Below are 19,795 nucleotides of genomic sequence, written 5' to 3'. Positions count from 1 at the left end.
ATTTCTTTGGTATGAGGTTGGTGGATCTGTGGAATTAATTGCCACAGATGGTTGCGGAGGCCATCAGTAGGTATTATAAAGGTGCAGATTGACAGAAACATGATTAGTGTGGGAGTCAGGGAATATGGGGCAAAGGCCGGAGAATGGAGTTGAGAGGGAAAGATTGATCAGCCATGATTGATTGGTGGAGTCGTCTTGATGGGCCGGATGGCCTAATTCTGCTCCTATAACTTGTGAACTCATGAATTTATGAACTTATGAACTTCATGTGCGTTGGTCATTTTCTTCACTTGGTTTTAACTCTGTTTGGTTTTTTTTGCCTCCACCTCTCCCCCCTTTATGTCTCCTGGTGCACCTTGCCGTTCCAGACCCGAAGCCCCCGAATGTGCCGGTGGCCACCACATCCCACGGCAGCCTGCCCTGGCCGGTAATCATTGGCATTCCTGCCGGTGCCATCTTCATCTTCGGCACGATCCTGCTCTGGCTCTGCCAGACCAAGAAGAAGCCGTGCGCCACCCCAGCGGCAGCGGTGGCCGCCATCCACCGGCAGCAGCAGAGGGAGCGGACCTGCACGGCACAAGTGCCAGACAAGGAGAGCATCACGCCGATAAACTACGACGAGTACCTGGCCCAGCAGCAGCACCTCCTGGCTCAGGGGCCTCCGCTAGGGGCGGCAACCCCCACGGCCCCGAAAATGTACCCCAAGGTTTACACAGACGTCCACACCCACACGCACTCCCACGTCGAAGGCAAGGTCCACCAGCACCAGCATATCCACTATCAGTGTTAGCTCACGGGGCCCTTGGTGTCTGGCACAAGGCTGCATCCGTCTTCCAGCAGGACCTCATAAGACTAAGTACCTCTCTCATCAGCCCGCACTGCCAGTTTGGTGAAGGCTGGCTGGCTAGCAAAGACCTGCCTGAGGAACCTGACACTGAAAGCGGCAAATGGACCTGCTCCCGAATCCCCCACGAAATGAGAGTGTACTTGAATGCAGAGAAACAAACCTAGGATGCAGCGAATTATTCGAGGTGATATTTTTTGTGAAGAGGTTCACACCAAAACTTCGACCAGATGCATAACGTGCTTTCAATAAACCTGCAATCTCAATCATCTCACATTAATCCCAATTTTTTTTTAAATGCAACTAACTTTTAGTGCACTGTCCAACTAATTGAAACTCTGCCCCAAGTACTGAACAATTACTTTGTATCGATAAATTATATTTAAAAATTGTAAACTACTTAAGGTATATTTGAATACTGTGAGACTAGTTAGTTTATACAGTAGGGATTCCCAACACAAAGATACCTTGTCCTCAACAAAACCAAATAATATTTATATAGTATATATATTTCAAAAATAATTACAATGATCTGAAATGAACAGGAATGACAAAGATTATATTTGCAATACTACAGACAAAATAAATCTGTGGAGGCTTCAGATTAAATTCTTTGTGTTTTGAAGAAAGATGCTGCCTACATTAGGTTCCTGGCTCACTTGTCTCAGATTGAAACAGTCTGCGTTACAGTATGGATGTCTGCTGGGTGCCGTGGAAACTTTGGAACTAAGCCTGCAAAATAAACTTTGGAACTAAGCCTGCAAGATGTCTGGCCACTGCCGATGGAACAGCGAAACAATGCTTCAAATGCGAACTGGCAGGGACTGTAAGCTGAAATGCTTTCACATCCATGCAGCAGCACAGTGGTTGTCGCTCCTGCTCTCTTTCACTGAAGAGACAAATGACCCTGGGCAATCTGTCACCTCGGTAGGGAAAGGCAAAGTGATCGCGGCCCAGCGCCTGCCCAGGTGGTGCCTCCAGTGCTTACGCTCTCACCGGCAACCAAACCTTCCTGTTCCATACGACCGCAATTGCAATGACATTGTAGCATATAGGACTTCAGTAGTGCCTGTGTGGATTAGAGAGAGAAAGAGAGAAAGAGAGAGATACTAATCACAGAAATAAGCCTTCTTTTGTTGTAAAACTATATAAATTTTAAAACAGAAAGTCATGTATATTTAATTTATTTTGTTAAGCAAGAAAAAAAAGTGTATCATATTTTCCGCTGAAACTGGTGTTTCTATAAATATATTTGATCAAAGGCGAAACTGAATGGTAGCAGAGTTCTTGCACGTAGGGAGCGAAAGTGACCTTACACAGCATGTTTTGGCTTACACCATCAATTGGTAAGTGTAGGTAGAGAGTGTGTGTAAGATTTTTATGCAAAGCCTTTTTATCCAAAAAAAAGAAAATGTTATAATAATCTTTATATCGACAATCTTGTATAGGCTGCCCCATGTTACCACCAGCTTCTTTGTTGTATTTTGTCAAGCTTTGAACACAATTGTATTAATTTTAAACATTTTCAGAAAGAACTATTTTATTGAAGAGGGTGACATTATGGCATAAAAGGACTAATATCACTGCATCTGTTTATATCTTAATATTATTTTCCCAGATTACCTGAACAGCTTCTGAAAATTCTATGAGAAATAAAGACACTTCAAAAATATTTCAAGCACATCAGTAACCCAACTGAGTAGCTATGGGACGTTCAAGGAGTTGCCAAGGCAAATTCCTTGTATGTGAATACTTGGCCAATAAATGTATTCAATCATTCATTCATTACTAGCAATCTAAAGCGAATTTGTGACACTGTAAAAAGTAATAAGAAACTACTAAAACCGTTCCAGATTGAACTGCCCGTCCTAATCAATCATTTGTGCTAAAAACAGTTCATAAGTGATCGGAGCAAAATTAGGCAATTTGGCCCATTAAGTCTACTCCACCATTCAATCATGGCTGATCTATCTTTCCCTTTCAAGCCCATTCTCCTGTCTACTCCCCATAACCCCTGACACCCGTATTAACAGCTTTGACCGCTGTTATAAGGGACACTTAATTATAAAAGGGGTTCTTAAGGGGTTGGACAGGCTAGATGCAGGAAGATTGTTCCCGATGTTGGGGAAGTCCAGGACAAGGGGTCACAGTTTAAGGATAAAGGGGAAATCCTTTAGGACCGAGATGAGAAAAACATTTTTCACACAGAGCGTGGTGAATCTCTGGAACTCTCTGCCACAGAAGGTAGTTGAGGCCAGTTCATTGGCTATATTTAAGAGGGAGTTAGATGTGGCCCTTGTGGCTAAAGGGATCAGGGGGTATGGAGAGAAGGGAGGTACAGGATACTGAGTTGGATGATTAGCCATGATCATATTGAATGGCGGTGCAGGCTCAAAGGGCCGAATGGTCTACTCCTGCACCTATTTTCTATGTTTCTATGTTTCTATGTAAAGGTTGGTCAGTACTAAGTGCAGTGGTTGGCATATTTGGGTGTGGGGACATTACCAGTGCTTCAAGGTATGCTTGTGTCAGTAAGCTCTATCCATGGCTAAGCTGGAACTCACCAACCCACGTCCATTGGGAGAATGAGGTGAATGGGCAAAATAGCTAGACAGATTCAAAGTGATGCAAATCTATCAGCCCACCGGACCACAGAATAATAACCACAACTGCAGTAGGTACATTTCAATAAATAGCATACGGGAAAGCCTATGTACACTTTAATACACCAATAAATATTAATGAAGAGCCGGATACATTGAATTTTCATCTCGTTTATACTGGGCTACTTTCTTAAATAAAGTTCCATCAAACAGCATGTAGCAGTCAGCTGAAATTGGTTTCAACGATCTGTTAGTAAAAATTGTTTCCAGTAATGGGAAACCTTTGATAATATGTCATGTAAACCGTAAAAATTGTACAATATTTCCCGATCTGTAGAATAAAACAGTGTACATATATCAATGCCATTGCTTTTTATTCTGAAAGTCTGTGATATGATCACTATTCTTGATCAAGCCATCAGATATTTATAAATTTTGAGCTACTTATGGCTGGGCAATTGCCATGGTATCTTTCATTTAGTTTAGTTTTGAGATACAGTGCGGAAACAGTCAGAGTCCGTGCCGACCAGTGATCCCCGCATACTAATGCTATCGTACACACTAAGGGACAATTTACATTTAGACCAAGCCAATTAGCCTACAAACCTGTATGTCTTTGGAGTGTGGGAAGAAACTGAATATCCTGGAGAAAACCCACGCAGGTCACGGGGAGAATGTACAAACTCCGTACAGACAGCACCCGTAGTCGGGATCGAACCCTGGTCTCCGGCGCTGCATTTGCTGTAATGGGCCTGTTCCACATTGCGATTTGTTTAGGCAACTGCTGGCGACTGTCATAGTCGTAACAGGTCCGCGAATAACCGGCGACAACCTACGTCATCCTGACGACAAACTACGACAGCACCTACATCAAGCTACGCTCATTGGCGTCAAACCCACTCTAGGGACAATTTACATCTATACCCAAGCCAATTAGCCTACAAACCTGTATGTCTTTGGAGTGTGGGAGGAAACCGCAGATCTCGGAGAAAACCCACGCAGGTGTTGGGGAGAACGTACAAACTCCATATAGACAGTACCCGTAGGATCGAACCTGGGTCTCTGACTCTAAAAGGCAGCAACTCTACCGCTGCGTCACCATGCTATTAAATCAATATTGAGCAAGCGTATAATTAAAACAATTCCTTGGGGAAGACTTGTGAAACATGAAACATTTTCTGATAGTTTATGACACTGGTGTAATTCGACGAGACTAATTGGCTCATACATGTTTAGAAATGGAGCTTTGAAGATCAGTTTATCTTTCGCTATTTTTAAAAACACATCAATAGGAGAGGATAGTGTGCATGTTGCAGCACAACACCGGTACAAGAGAAATCGATCAAACATGTGTACTTTGTGACATTTCCAACAAGAGTTCCATGCACTCATCACAAGTTTCAGCGTCCCTTCCCAAGTTGATTCGCTTAACAACTGAAACCACTCACGGGTTCAAAGATAATTAAAATCTTTTTTTGAATTTTTATTTTGGCTTTGGACTTTAGAGATACAGCGTGGAAACAGCTTCGACTCACCGAGTTCTCGCTGCCCAACGGTCACCCTATACGCTACCACTATCCTACACACACTAGGGACAATTTACAATTTTACCAAAGCGAGTTCACCTACAAACTTGTACGTCTTTGGAGTGTGGGAGCAAAACTGGAGCCCCCGGAGAAAACCCAAGCGGTCACAGGGAGAATGCACAAACTCCACACAGACAGGGCCTGTAGTCAGGATCGAACTCGGGCTTCTGGTGCTGTAAGGCAGCAACTCTCACCGGCATAAGTGTAGACATTGAATAGGATGTAAGGTAGAAATTATCTAGCTATTGGATCCAAATTTCACGGTCAATTATTTTGCATGCAGCTAAAAATAGCGAATACTAGACTAAGTGGGACCCGTTGGGTCCCATGTTCACACTTGAGGGCTGGTCCCCCAACTCAATATTCCATCTCTCCACCAATTCCAATATTGGTGGCCAGTGGGGGCGGGGGGCTTTCTGGAGCGCTAGCATGGGTACTGTGGGCTGAAGGGACTGGTTTCCAGAGGGCTAGTATGGACATTGTGGGCCAAATGGATTCTTGGGGCGGCAGCTCAGTCACTCAAGCCTGATGTGCTGGCAGTTCACTCATGGCTGGTGGGATAGCAGTTGACTCACGGCTATTCCTTGAAATTCCATTTCAAGCAGGGTGCAAGGCAACCAAATTCAAATGCAGTTTCCTACCATTTCAAGCAGGGTGCAAGGTCACCAAATTCCAGTGTAGTTTCTTACCACTTCAAGCAGGGTGCAAGGCCACCAAATTCAATTGCAGTTTCATACCACTTCAAGCAGGGTGTAAGGCCACAAAATTCAGGTGCAGTTTCCTACCACTTCAAGCAGGGTGCAAGGCCACCGAATTCAAGTGCAGTTTCCTACCACTTCAAGCAGGGTGCAAGGCCACCAAATTCAAGTGCAGTTTCCGACCACTTCAAGCAGGGTGCAAGGCCACCAAATGCTAGTGCTGTTTCATGCCATTTCAAGCAGCGTGCAAGGCCACCAAATTCAAGTGTAGTTTCTTACCACTTCAAGCAGGGTGCAAGGCCACCAAATTCAAGCGCAGTGTCATACCACTTCAAGCAGGGTGCAAGGCCACCAAATTCAAGTGCAGTATCATACCATTTCATGCAGGGTGTAAGGCCACCAAATTCAAATGCAGTTTCATACAATTTCATGCAGGGTGCCAGACCACCACATTCAAGCATAAACACCACACTCGCAGTTCAGTAGACATTCAATGTGTTCAGTTGATTCACAGCTCAGAAAGAGTCGTGACCTCTCCCTCCCCATCTTGCAGAGACTGAGCCACCCACACCCACACTTCTGGGTTTTATAATCCCTCCCCCTCCAACCAGAAGGGGCGTCGCCTTCATGGCATGATTGACAGGAGAGAGATTTTCAACATTTTTTTAAACACTAATAACACTTTTATTTTTCATTGATGGGAAGAATCCTCTGCACCTGATGAGCGGCGGGGGACTGAGTAAGATGGCCAAAAATCACAGCCGTAAGTGGCAGCATTTTATCTAAAATCAATATACAGTGCAAACGGGAAGTTGTCAAGTTTCCACCAACAACAGCCATTTTTTTGCAGTGAAGCCTTTCAAAGCAACCATATTTTCATTTTCAAACCACATTAAGGGCACTCACAGTTGAGTAGACACGTGTTCAGTGTTATTCACAGCTCAGAGAGATGTGACCCTCTCACTTCTTCCATCTTGCAGAGACTGAGTGAGGCACAACACTTCCGGGTTTTATGGTCCCTCCCCATCCCACCAGCAGGGGCAGCAGAGAGAATGTCAACATTTTTTAAACATTAATAACTCTTTGATTTTTAATCTTTGGGAAAAAATCCTCTTGTCCTGACCAGCGGAGGGGGGCTCTGAGTAAGATGGCAAAAAAAATCACAGCTGTAAGTGGCAGCGTTTTTTCAAAAATCATGAAACAGAAAACTGGAAGTGGTCAAGATCTTACTTTTAGAAATATAGATAGATATACACACTGAACATTTTTTTTTCTCAATCATTATATTGTTTCGTGTATTAACAACATATGCCGGAAGTTGCGATGTCCTCCAGATGGATTAAGCGGTTTCATTCGTCAACCCTTTCACCCGGAGACCTTACGTGCAACCCCTATACACATACACAGACTCACTCACACACAGACACACAGACACACTCACACACAGCCACACAGCCACACACACACAGACACACACAGACACACACACACAGGCTCACACACACACACACACAGACTCACTCACACACAGCCAATACTAAAATGCCAAGTATCTTCAGAACGTGGTGAACATACAGTGTGTAAACCCAATGAGTCAAATGTTTAAAGCCTCCTGTCGAGGCTACTGCTGAAGCAAAAACGTGCTTTAAATAACGTCTAACAAACACACTGACCATAGACAGAGCAGTAAGCTCTCTTGAATTATTCAACGACGTCTTCACTCTGTGCCTTCTGCAGTCAGTGCCATCTTGCAACAAACCAGAAATGACGCACTCAGCGCCATCTTGCCGCTAACCGGAAATGACGTCATCGGCGCCATCTTGCTACTAAGTGGAAGTCACGGAATGAGCGCCAATTTTGCAATTAAACACAGTCCTGATCTAATAAAATGTTTATTCACATTTATCCATCCAAAAACTGTTGCAAGCAAGCCCTTAAAAAATCATGCCAATTGGGCAAACACTTTGCAAGCCAACAAAACACAATTCCTGGAAGCCTTATAAAAAGCCATAAAGCCAATTGGGCAAACACTTTGCAAGCCAACAAAACACATTTTCTGAAAGCCCTTTAAAAAGCCAATTGGGCAAACACTTTGCAAGCCAACAAAACACATTTTCTGAAAGCCGTTTGAAAAGCCAAAATGCCAATTGGGCAAACACTTTGCAAGCCAACAAAGCACATTTTCTGAAAGCCCTTTAAAAAGCCAAAAAGCCAATTGGGCAAACACTTTGAAAGCAACAACACATTTTCTGAAAACCACATCCCGGGGACTCACCGTGAAGTAGACATGCGTTCAGTGCTATTCGCAGCTCAGAGAGCCGTGACCCTCTTACTTCCTCCGTCTGGCAGATACTGAGTGAGCCACAACACTTATGCAGGGGCAGCAGAGAGAATGGTGAAATTTTAAAAAACATTAATATCCCTCTGATTTTGTATCGATGGGAAAAATCCCCTGGTCCAGTCCGGCGGAGGGGGGCTCTGAGCGAGGTGGCCAAAAATGACGGCCGTAAGTAGCGGTGTTCTCTCGGATATCACAAAACAGTAAGTAAAATGCGGTCAAGATCTTAGTTTTAGTAATATATATAAATGGTGACCTTTATGTGTTGTTTTGTATTGGATGTTAAGCCTATTTTACTTAGTATTGTGATTTTTTTCAGCATTTGTTCTACTTTTTTTATCAGGTTCATCTTTAATGTATATGTTTGTGTCTGCTATTGTCAATTACCATTGTGGTGGATATGTTTCAGGCTGCACTGGCTATGTACCAATGCAAACATGAGAGGAAATATAAGATTAAAGTGTCAACTACTGTCATCTAGAAACCCTGTTGTGATATTTGGAGGGAAAATCGTCTGCTGGATTGGTGTTTTCTTCAATATTGGGAACATGACAAGCAGAAATAATAATATTTCTTAGAATTACCCAGGAAGAGGAATAGGAACCTGAGGGGCAAACTTTTCGCACAGTACGTGGTGGTTATATGGAACGAGTTAAAGAGTCATAGAGATGCCAGAGAAAGTAGTTGAGGCAGGTACAAAAACAATATTTAAAGGACAATTGGACAGGTACGTGGATAGGGAAGATTTAACAGGATATGGGCCAAATGCGGGTAAACGGGATTAGCTTAGACGGAGCATCGTAGTTGGCATGGCCAAGTTGGGCCGAAGAGCCTTTATCCGTGCTGTATGACTCTAACCACCCAGCTTATGTTCTTGTGAAAGTCCAGGCACAAATATGAAGAGTGAGGACTAAGAAAGCTGCAGAGAGACAGGGGTATTCATGGAACAGTAACCCGGCACCTTCAGCAAGGGACGAATCAGGACATCAAATTGATCTATCCATGTTCTCCATAGATGCTGCCTGACCCGCTGAGTTACTCCAGCATGCTGTGTCTTATTTTACATCAACGGACGGCAGCCGGACGGATGGCACCAGAGTTTTATAGATATATAGATGGAAAGCTTGAAGCCTCTTGTTTTTCGTTGATCCCTTTCCTTGATCGAGCTGCTAATTTCACTCCTCTTCCTTTTATGCCTGTGCCAGTGAACTAAAGACCTTTATCAGCTGGACTCCTTACCTTCTCTGGTGAAGCAACATAGCTCATTGAAGCCGATGGTTCAGTTGTCATCGCAATCCACCATATTTATTCATATTTAGAACACACAGAATGTATTTATGCAAATTATTTGAAAGGTGATAACTACAATCTTTCTGCATAATCAATCTTTATTTTCTTCAAACCTCCCAAACTATCATATTTTTATTACTCCCCTTTTCTATTCCTTTTCAGTCTCAATAGTACAATCCCTAATATTTTTAAAGACAAAGCATGGTTTTGAGGCTTAGTTTCCTTGACGTCTCTAATATGAATAGCATTGCAAATATGTATTTTCCAATTGCTCTCCACTTTTCGGACTGCTAGTAATTTACTTCAGATCTTGATCTCTCCATTTCTCTTATATTTTTCATTTGTACAACATCGGTAATCCTTCTCATTATCCAACCATCAACTATAGACAGTCCTGAACTACTATCTACATCATTGGAGATCCTTGGATTATCTCTGATCAGATTTTACTGGCTCTATCTTGCATTAAACATCATTCAAGTTATTCCCTTATCATTTAAACTGTGAATGGCTTGTTTGTGATCATGTGATACTGAGTTGGATTGATCAGCCATGATCATATTGAATGGCGGTGCAGGCTCGAAGGGCCGAATGGTCTACTCCTGCACCTATTTTCTATGATTTTCTATGTCTTTGCATTGTATTTCTGCTGACTGGTTTGTATGCAACAGAAGCTTTTCACTGTACCACAGTACAGGAGGCAATAATCAAAACTAAACTAAACTGTAATAAATATAGTACTTATGCATACTGGTTCCTCAAATAAGTTTTCTTCTCGGTGAAGATTCCATTACACCAAGCTGCAAAAACTGTGATTCCTATAACCTTTCAAATTAGAAATGAACAAAAATGCAATTAAACAGTCATTTCAATGTACTAAAATATTCTTCCCAGCTTCTAAAGCTAAATTCTTTAGAATTCTAAATTCTAAAGCTTGCCAGGAATGTAATCAGATAAGATTCGACACTGGACCACAGCTGAAATTTAACAAGTGCAATTTCAATGAAGGTAGATTTTAAATGTTATCAACGGGGACAAGGAAAATAATTCAATAACTTCTGCTAGATTGCAATTGAAGGCATGGCTACAGAAGGTGTAACATTATAGATGTCACATAGTCCAGAACCGGAAGAAGGCAGATACCTGGGAGGCTTGAGGCTGAAATGGATTTCAAAATGACAGTGGAGAAAGTAAAGTTATGAACTTTAGAACTGAGATGTTGCTCAATCAGGAGCCACAATATGCAAGGAAGAACATCGAAAATAGAACAGTACAGCATGAGCAGGCTCTTTGGTCCACACGGTTTGCGGCAAACGTGATTAACAGGTTCACAAGTTCACGAGTTATAAGAATTAGACTATTCGCCCCATCGAGTCTACTCCACCTTTCAATCATGGCTGATCTCTGCCTTCTAATCCCATTTTCCTGCCTTCTCCCCATAACCTTTGACACCCATTCTAATCACAAATGTGTCTATCTCTACCTTGAAAATATCCAATAACTTGGCCTCCACAGCCCTCTGTGGCAATGAGTTCCACAGACTACCCACTGACTAAAGAAGTTCCTCCTCACCTCCTTTCTAAACGTGCACCCTTTAATTCTAAGGCTGTAACCTCTGGTCCTAGACTCTCCCACCAGTGGAAACATCCTTTCCACATCCACTCTACAATGCCCAACTGTTATCTGCCTGCATATAATCCATATCCCTTCATTCCCTGCATATCTATAACCGATCTAAATGTTTTTTCAATCTCACTATCATATTTGCCTCCGCGATCACCCCCAACAACATATTCCAGGCACTCATCACCCTCTGCGCAAATTAACAAGCCCCGCACATTTCCTTTAAACTTTGTCCCATGAGCCTTAAAGCTATGCCCTCTAGAATTTGATTTTTCCATCTTGGGGAAAACAAATTCAGACTATCAAAGACACAAAGGGGGTAGTGGGTGTATGGAACAAGCTGCCAGAGGAGGTAAAGGTACACAAAAATGCTGGAGAAACTCAGCGGGTGCAGCAGCATCTATGGAGCGAAGGAAATAGGTGACGTTTCGGGCCGAAACCCTTCTTCAGACTCGATTGCCTACTTTGCCAGAGGAGGTAGTTGAGGCTGGGACTATCCCAACATTTAAGTAACAGTTAGACAGGTACATGGATAGGACAGGTTTGGAGGAATATGGACCAAGCACAGGTAGGTGGGACTAGTGTTGCTGGGACATTGTTGGCTTGTGTGGGCAAGTTGGGCCAAAGGGCCTGTTTCCACAGTATCAATCTATCACTCTATCACTCTATTACTCTATCACTCTATCACTGTCATTCTATCACTCTATCATTCTATCACTCTGCTGTGCCCACGTTGGTTTTGCATACAGCCTGTTACCGCTGGCGACTCACCATCAGCCTCACGAGAAGGTCCAGCCACAAGAACTCGATAACAACTCCAAGGTCAGATGCACTAATTGGCCTTATCTTCACACTGGTGATGATTGGGGAGAATATAGGTAAAAGGGGCTTCCGGAATAAACGTGACACAAGATGTCTGGCTCAGCTAAACGTTGTTTGTCCTTTGCTTTTTGTTGTGGTATTCAGTAGATCTTACAACCCCACAACTCTATCACTATCACTCTATCTACTATATCTACGTCTCTCAGAACTTTATATATTTCTATCTCATCCTCCTCCAACCTCAGGCTTTAGAGAGAAAACAATCATAGTCTTTCCAACGTCTCCGGGTAGCAAGACAAAAGTGCTGGAGAAACTCAGCGGGTGCAGCAGCATCTATGGAGCGAAGGAAAACGTCTCCGTGTAGCAAATTCCCCCTAATCCAGGCCTCACTTTGGTAAACCAACACTGCACCCCTTCCAAAGCCTCCACATCCATCTTTAGTTTAGTTTAGTGTGCAAAACAACAACTCTCACTCTCAGGATCGAGCGGGGATCGCTGGGGCTGTGAGGCAGCTGCTCTAGCAGCTGTGCCATTGTACCGCCCTTCTCTGCTACTAACCTTCCCAGGATATCAAAATAATTTGCCTCCTTTGCTCTTTCCACTTACAATATGTTGACTTTGATTCCAATTCATGAAAACAACAGTCGACCACTGATTTAGCTTATCTGGTTTTAATTCCAGTTTTAGCAATGGCATCCAGGAGAGAGGTAAACTCCAGGATGACACAGAAAGAAACAAATGATTATTAAAAAGATAACAGTCATGTACAAAAAGCAAAAGTGCTGGAGGAAGTCAACAGGTCAGGCAACGTCTGTGGAGGGAGTGGACGGATGACGTTTTGGGATGGCACTCTTCTTCAGACTAACGGAGTAGGGGACCCCACCCCCATCTCCCTTTTCCAACTTTCCAAGTGTCCAACCTGAAATGCTGCCAGTCTGTTCCTTCCACAGGTAGAGCTAGTGGAGCTGCTGCATTACAGTGCCCGAGACTCGGATTTGATCTTGACCTCGGGGGCTATCTGTGGAGTTTGCACGGTCTTCCTTTGATCTTGCGGGTTTTCTCCTGGTGCTCCAGTTTCGTCCCACATCCCAAAGACATGTGGGTTTGTAGATTAATTGGTCTGTGTAAATTGCCCTTAGTGCGTAGGGAGTGGATGCGAAAGCGGGATAACATAGAACTAGTGTGAATGGGTGATCGATGGTCTGTATAGACGTGATGGGTCGAACGGCCCAAATGCTGTATGTTTCAATCAATCAATTGTACTAATACTATCTGACCCGTTGAGTTCATGCAGCAATAGAAATAAATAGAAAGGGCGGTAACGGTGGCGTAGTGGTAGAGCTGCTGCCTTACAGCGAATGCAGCGCCAGAGACCCGGGTTCGATCCCGATTATGGGTGCTATCTGTACGGAGTTTGTACCTTCTCCCTGTGATTTTCTCCGAGATCTTCAGTTTCCTCCCACGCTCCAAAGACGTACAGGTATGTAGGTTAATTGGCTTGGTAAATGTAAAAATTGTCCCTAGTGGTTATAGGATAGTGTTAATGTGCAGGGATCACAGGTCGGCGCAGACCCGGTGGGCCGAAAAGGGCCTGTTTCCGCGCTGTATCTCTAAACTAAACTAAACTAAATAACTGCCGATTCTAGTTAATGCAACAAGGACACAATGTGCTGGAGTAACTCAGCAGGATAGGCAGCAGCTCTGGAGAACATGGCTAAGTGGCCTTTTGGGTAGAGACCCGAAACTAAGACATTCAGTCTGAAGAAGGATCTCAACCCGAAACATCACCAATCCATATTCTCCAGAAATGCTGCCTGACTTGCTGAGTTACTCCAGCAGATTGTGTCCTTTCTTCCATTGCTTTGTTTTCTAGCTCAGTATTCCTGCGTGTGCTATTTCTTGTGTGTCCATCTTGATAACATGTAAATATACATTTAAGAAAATGAATCTGTGAAATATAAGCTTGTTACCCTGAACTTTGAAGAATAAAAGATGCAGTACACTGATGCAGTGGTAGAGTTGCTGCCTTACAGAGCAATGATCTGGGTTTGATCCTGACTGTGTTGCTATCTGTACTGAGTTTGTACGTTCTCTCCGTTCCCTGCGTGGGTATTCTCCGGGAAACTCCGGCTTCCTCCCCGAGAAAGACATACAGTTCTCGATCCGACACGTCACCTATTCCTTCTTTCCAGAGATGCTGTCTGGCCCGCTGAATTACTCCATCATTTTGTGTCTATCTGCAGGTTTGCAGGTTAATTGGCTTGGTATAATTGTAAATTGTATAATTGTAAATTTCCCTAATGTGTGCAGGATAGCAGGTCAGTGGCGGCGCGGCTCTGGCTGCAGCGGCTCTCCGGCAGTCCTGTTTGTTTTGTGTTTTTTGTGTTGTTTATTTTCGTTTTGGTTAGTCTAGTTTTTGGTTTTTAGTTTCTGTTTTGGGGGGGGTGTTGAAACGGGGCTTGCTGTCTCTCCCTGCGGGGGAATGCGACTTTTTGTCGTATTCCCCTTCTCTGCCTCCGTCTGCGCTGAGGCCTAATGGCGGAGCTGGCGACCTCAAGGCTCAGGAGGCAGAGCCCGCCAGGACTCACCCTGGGCTCGCTCCCGTGAGGACGGCCCGGCTCGGGGCTGGAACAGGGCTTCCGTGAGGGGCTGTGACGCTCCCGTGAGGACGGCCGGCCCGAGGAAGGAACGGTGCTCCCGTCGGAGTGGCCGAGCTCTTGGAGGTACGGCGCTCCTAGCCCGAGGGAGGAGCGGCGCCCGGTCGGGGCGGCCCAGCCCGAGGGAGGAGCGGCGCCCGGTCGGGGCGGCCTGGCGCGAGGCTGAGACGGTGGCAGTACTCACGTGGGGGCGATCCGGCTCGGGGCTGGAACGGTGCTCCGGTGGCTTGGATGGTGTTCTGGCGGTGGTGGCCTGAGTCCGGGGTTCGGCCGCGGGCCAGCGGCTGCGTCAGCAGGACTGGTGGGCGGCAGCTTCGACCACCCCGGGCCGCGGTGTTTGAGCTGCGGGACAGGTTTTAACATCGCCCGGGGGGTATCGCCTCAGCGCAGAGGGAGAAGAGGAGGGAAGAGACTGGAGACCTAAGACTTTTGCCTCCATCACAGTGAGGAGATGTTGGGTGGACTCACTGTGGTGGATGTTAATATGTGTTTATTGTTGTTTTTTATTGTATTGTATTGTATGTATGACTGCTTCAATTTTGTTCAGACTTCGGTCTGAATGACATTAAAGGTTATCTTATCTTATCTTATCTATAGCGTCAGTGTGCCGGGGACGCTGATTGGCGTGGACTCAGTGGGCCGAAGGGCTTGTTTCCACGCTGTATCTCTGAACTAAACTAAAAGCTAAGATTTTCTAGACCGAGATATCTGAATGAACACATTGATAGGCTTCTATTACTTCAGTCAACTATTTAACTCACAACACCCAGCAATGCAGGTACAAAGCGGTGTTGGCTCAAACGGCCGAATGACCTCCTCCTGGACCTATTTTCCATATTTTCTAAAGGCAAAACCAAAAGGAATTAGTCCTTTTCAAAGAGATCAAAGCGCAGACCAGGAGCTGAGAAAACTAACTGCAATGTCCCAAAATATTATCCTTCAACCACATTAAACAAAACAAACATTTGAAGCCCTGAAACCTAAAAAAGAACGCTTTCATACACTTACTTATTGGGTATAAATACGCTCAAAGTGAAGCTCTAAATAAGATTGATTGTAGTCCAGGCACCAAGTATTAGAGGATAAACTTTGTTTTATGTATAAATTGTCAAAAGACATTCCATAGCACCAACAAGACCTATCACTAATTTGTTTCCATTTATAAATCCAAGTTTCCAGCACTGCTCCCTTCATATTGATCAGAATGATCTCAGGAATGAGTGGACATATGATGAGCATTTGATGGCTCTGACCCCATACCCGCTGGAGTTTAGAAGGATGAGGAGGGTCCTCATTAAAGCTTACCGAATAATGAAAGGCCTGGATAGAGTGGATGTGGAGAGGATGTTTCCACTAGTTGGAGAGTCTAGAACCGGAGGCCATAGCCTCAGAATAAAATAATGTAGATGAATTTCTATCAATTAGTTTTGCTTATTCTTTCCCTCACTCTTGTTTGGGACTATTGCAGCAGAGCAGAGATGATCAATCAGAGTCATGAATGAAGGACAAATCAGGAAGGAGAGGAGGAGGAATTTCTTTAGTCAGAGGGTGGTGAATCTGCGGAATTCATTGCCACAGAAGGCTGTGGAGGCCAAGTCAGTGGATATTTTTAAGGTGGAGATTGATAGATTGTTGATTAGTACAGGTGTCAGGGGTTTGACGTGCCAGCGGAAAACTCCAGTGTGATCATTGGAAAATTTTCTCAGACACCAGCGGAGGACAGGTTATATCAGCAGGAGAAAATTAACTTAATTTTGTGGATTGTTTCCAGCATGCAGCAAAACAATCCAAACTTCACAGGGTGTTGGAGAATCACGTGGGATTCACATGTTAGTGCCTAGCCTGTTGTGCAGTCGTTCCACAGCTTTACACTGTAAAGGGCCTGTCCCACTTAGGTGTCATTTGCGCATCATTTACGCGACATAATTTATGCAACACGATGCACGACGCGCGTGTCGTAATGCGCACGTGATGCGCGCATGCCGTGCATTACGCACGCATGGTGTGTGGTGACGTAGGCAGAGACGCGCGATCGCGCGCGCCGCCCCTGGATTTTGGGATTCACAAAATCTTTGCGCACCATCTGCGTGACGCGCAAATGACTTCCAAGTGGGACAGGCCCTTAAGTCCAGGCCTAGAAATATAATTGCCTATTAAAATGCGCTACAATGGTGTTGCCTGTGCGACAGTTTATTCCAGTATAACTTTGTCAGCACCAGAAACACTGTATCAATCCATGACTATCAAACAATAAGGTATTATTGTATCATTGAACCAATGCTTTTAAGGCAGATATTGATCGTAGGTCGGCGCGGACTCGTTGGGCCGAAGGGCCTGTTTCCGCGCTGTATCTCTAAACTGAACTAAACCAATGTATGTGGCTTTACTGACTGGTACCTCTTTTCACTGCAACTGACCTCGAGATCCCAATAGCATTTCCATAAAATGTTTAATTACACCAGTTAAATAACCCAGTTAAAGTCAGTGGAAATATTAACAAGTCCCAGTTATCAACAACTGCACTACTGCAAGCACACATTTACTGGAGCTCCAACACTCATTTGCACCCTCACACCTTATACCCACTCACAGTTACTCAGCCATGCTTGACTTCACGTACTGCTATGTGTAGGAAGGAACAGCAGATGCTGGTTTAAACCAAAGATAGACACAACATGTAGGAGTAACTTAGCGGGACAGGCAGCATCTTTGAAGGAATGGGTGACATTTCGGGTCGAGACCGTTCTTCAGACTGAGAGTCAGGGGAGAGGGAAACGAGAGATATGGAAAGGTACAAAGAAAATGTAAGGTGTGAAAAGGACAGATCAAAGTAGAAGAAATGTAGAATAGTTCATTGTTAGCTGAAGGGGAAGATGACAAAGAGGCATACAAATAGTAAAATTAATCAGGAGGACAATGAAACTAGTCGGAGAACTAGGGTGGAGGAGGGATGGAGAAATAGGGAAAGCAAGGGTTACTTGAAGTTAGAGAAATCAATAAGTATACCGTTGGGTTGTATGCTGCACGAGCGTTATATGCCTCATTGTCAACTTCCCCTCAGCCAACAATGAACTGGAAGGTGGCATATGTTGCGCATCTATTCAAAAAGGGCAGCAGGGAAACGCTGGGAAATATAATCCAGTGAGCTTAACATCTGTAGTTAGAAAGTTACTGGAGAGTGTTCTGTGGGATAGGTTATACAGGCATTTAGATGGGCAAGGGCTGATTAGGGATAGTCAACTTAGTGTTGTATGTGGGAGAGCGTATCTCCCAAATCTGAGTTTTTTGAAGACGTGACCAAAAAGGTTGATGAGGGCAGTGCTGTAGATGTTGTGTACATGGACATCAGCAAAGCATTCAACAAGGTTCCGCATGATAGGCTGCTCTGGAAGATTAGATCGCATGGGATCCAAGGAGTGACAGCTGAATGGATTAAAAAAATGGCTTCATGGAAGGAAGCAGAGGGTGATGGTTGAAGGTTGCTTCTCGGACTGGAGGCCTGTGAGACTAGTGGTGTGCCTCAGGGTTCGGTGCTGGGCCCGTTACTGTATGTCATCTAGATCAATGATTTGGATGAGAACATACAGGACAAGATTAGCAAGTTTGCCGATGATACAAAAGCAGGTGGTTTTGCAGATAGTGAAGATGGTTGTGAAAAATTGCAGCAGGGTCTTGACCGGTTGGCCAGGCGGGCGGAGGAATGGTTGATGGAATTTAAAACAGAGAAATGTGTTGCATTTTGGGAAGTCCAACATGGGCAGGACCTACACAGTGAATGTGTGGCCGGTGGGGGGGGGGGGGGGGGGGGGGGGCTCTGGGGAGTGTTGTATAGCAGAGTGATCTAGGAATGTAGATGCATGGTTCCTTGAAAGTGGCTTCTCAGGTAGAAAGTGTGGTCAAAAAGACTTTTGGCACATTGGCCTTCTTTAATATTGAGTATAAAAGTTGGGAGGCCATGTTGCAGTTGTATATGATGTTGGTGAGGCCACATTTAGAGTATTGTGTTCAGTTCTGGGCACCATGTTACAGGAAAAATGTTGTGAAGTTGGAGAGGGTACAGAGTAGATTTACAAGGATGTTGCCAGGGGGAGGATGAGTAGGCTGAGATTCTATTCCTTGGAGCGCAGGAAGAGGGGAGCTCTTACAGAGGTGTATAAAATCATGAGAGAAAAAGGTCGGGTCAACACACAGAGTCTCTTGCCCAGAGTTGGAGAATCGAAAATCAGAGGACATCGGTTGAAGGTGAAGGGCGAAAGATTTAATAGGAATCTGAGAGGTAACTTCAAAAGGAAACACTTCAAAATCTGGAAATTCAAAAGGAAAAATGTATGTTATATTTATTCATTCAGTATTTGGACATTGGTGGGAGTGCCAACATTTACTGTTCATTTTTACTCATTCCCCTACTGAGAGGACAGTTAATAGTCAATGATGTTGGTGGGTTTAGACTCACACCATAGCCAAACCAGGTAAGGATGGAAGATTTATTTCCCTAAAGGCCTGGATGAAGTCAATGTTTTTTTTTTACTATATTCCAGTAGTTTCATGGTTACCTTTACTGACCGAAGCCTTTTTTTTTTACATACTGTAAGTTTTGTTTAATTATGTGAAGTCAAATTTCCCAAATGCCATGGTCATTTTGAGGAGGGGTAGGCTGTGTGTAAAATACATATAGATATATTGTATGGACATGTAAATATATTGTCTATACAGATTGTGGCCAGCCTCCAAATGAATTTGCTCCATGCACTGGAAATCAGTAGAAGAAAACTATTTGTTGAATGATTACAGAAGTTCTGAAGTTTTATAATAGCTCTATTGATTTACCTCTTTACCTTCATAAGTTATATCAACAGAATTAGGCCATTCGGCTCATCTATTCTACCCTGCCATTCAATTATTTCTGATCTACCTTTCCGTCTCAACCCTATTCTCCCGGATTCTCCCCATAACCCCTGACACCTGTACTAATCAACAATCTATCAATCTCCACCTTAAAAATATCCACTGACTTGGCCTCCACAGCCTTGTGTGGCAATGAATTCCGCAGATTCACCACCCTCTGACTAAAGAAATTCCTCCTCATCTCCTTCCTGATTTGTCCTTCATTCATGACTCTGATTGATCATCTCTGCTCTGCTGCAATAGTCCCAAACAAGAGTGAGGGAAAGAATAAGCAAAACTAATTGATAGAAATTCATTGATTATCTGACAATAGGAAATGAACATGCCTTGAACTTGCATGTTTTACACAATCTAAGGTGCTGATCGCGGACCACTGAAGTACCTTTCAGTGGAGGAAGGGTTGTAGCTAAATAACAAAAAGCAATGATA

General features: G+C 44.1%; 1 protein-coding gene across 4 annotated transcripts in view; it reads left to right on the top strand.

Moving 5' to 3' along the window:
* Positions 1–3,808, top strand: part of fgfrl1 (fibroblast growth factor receptor like 1) — a 340,863-nt gene extending 337,055 nt beyond the window's left edge. For 2 of the 4 annotated variants that reach the window (XM_033034814.1, XM_033034822.1), the window contains exon 7: positions 369–790. In XM_033034814.1, the coding sequence (XP_032890705.1) occupies positions 369–790 (422 nt within the window). Of the gene's footprint in view, positions 1–368 lie in introns of all 4 variants that reach the window. The other 2 variants (XM_033034805.1, XM_033034829.1) reach the window with 2 other exon arrangements.
* Positions 3,809–19,795: the final 15,987 nt, after the last annotated feature.

The sequence above is a fragment of the Amblyraja radiata genome, chromosome 1, assembly GCF_010909765.2.
Source record: "Amblyraja radiata isolate CabotCenter1 chromosome 1, sAmbRad1.1.pri, whole genome shotgun sequence".
NCBI classification, from domain to species: Eukaryota; Metazoa; Chordata; class Chondrichthyes; order Rajiformes; family Rajidae; genus Amblyraja; species Amblyraja radiata.
The sequence above is the reverse complement of the archived record's forward strand: the minus strand, read 5'-3'. Positions and strand labels throughout refer to the sequence as shown.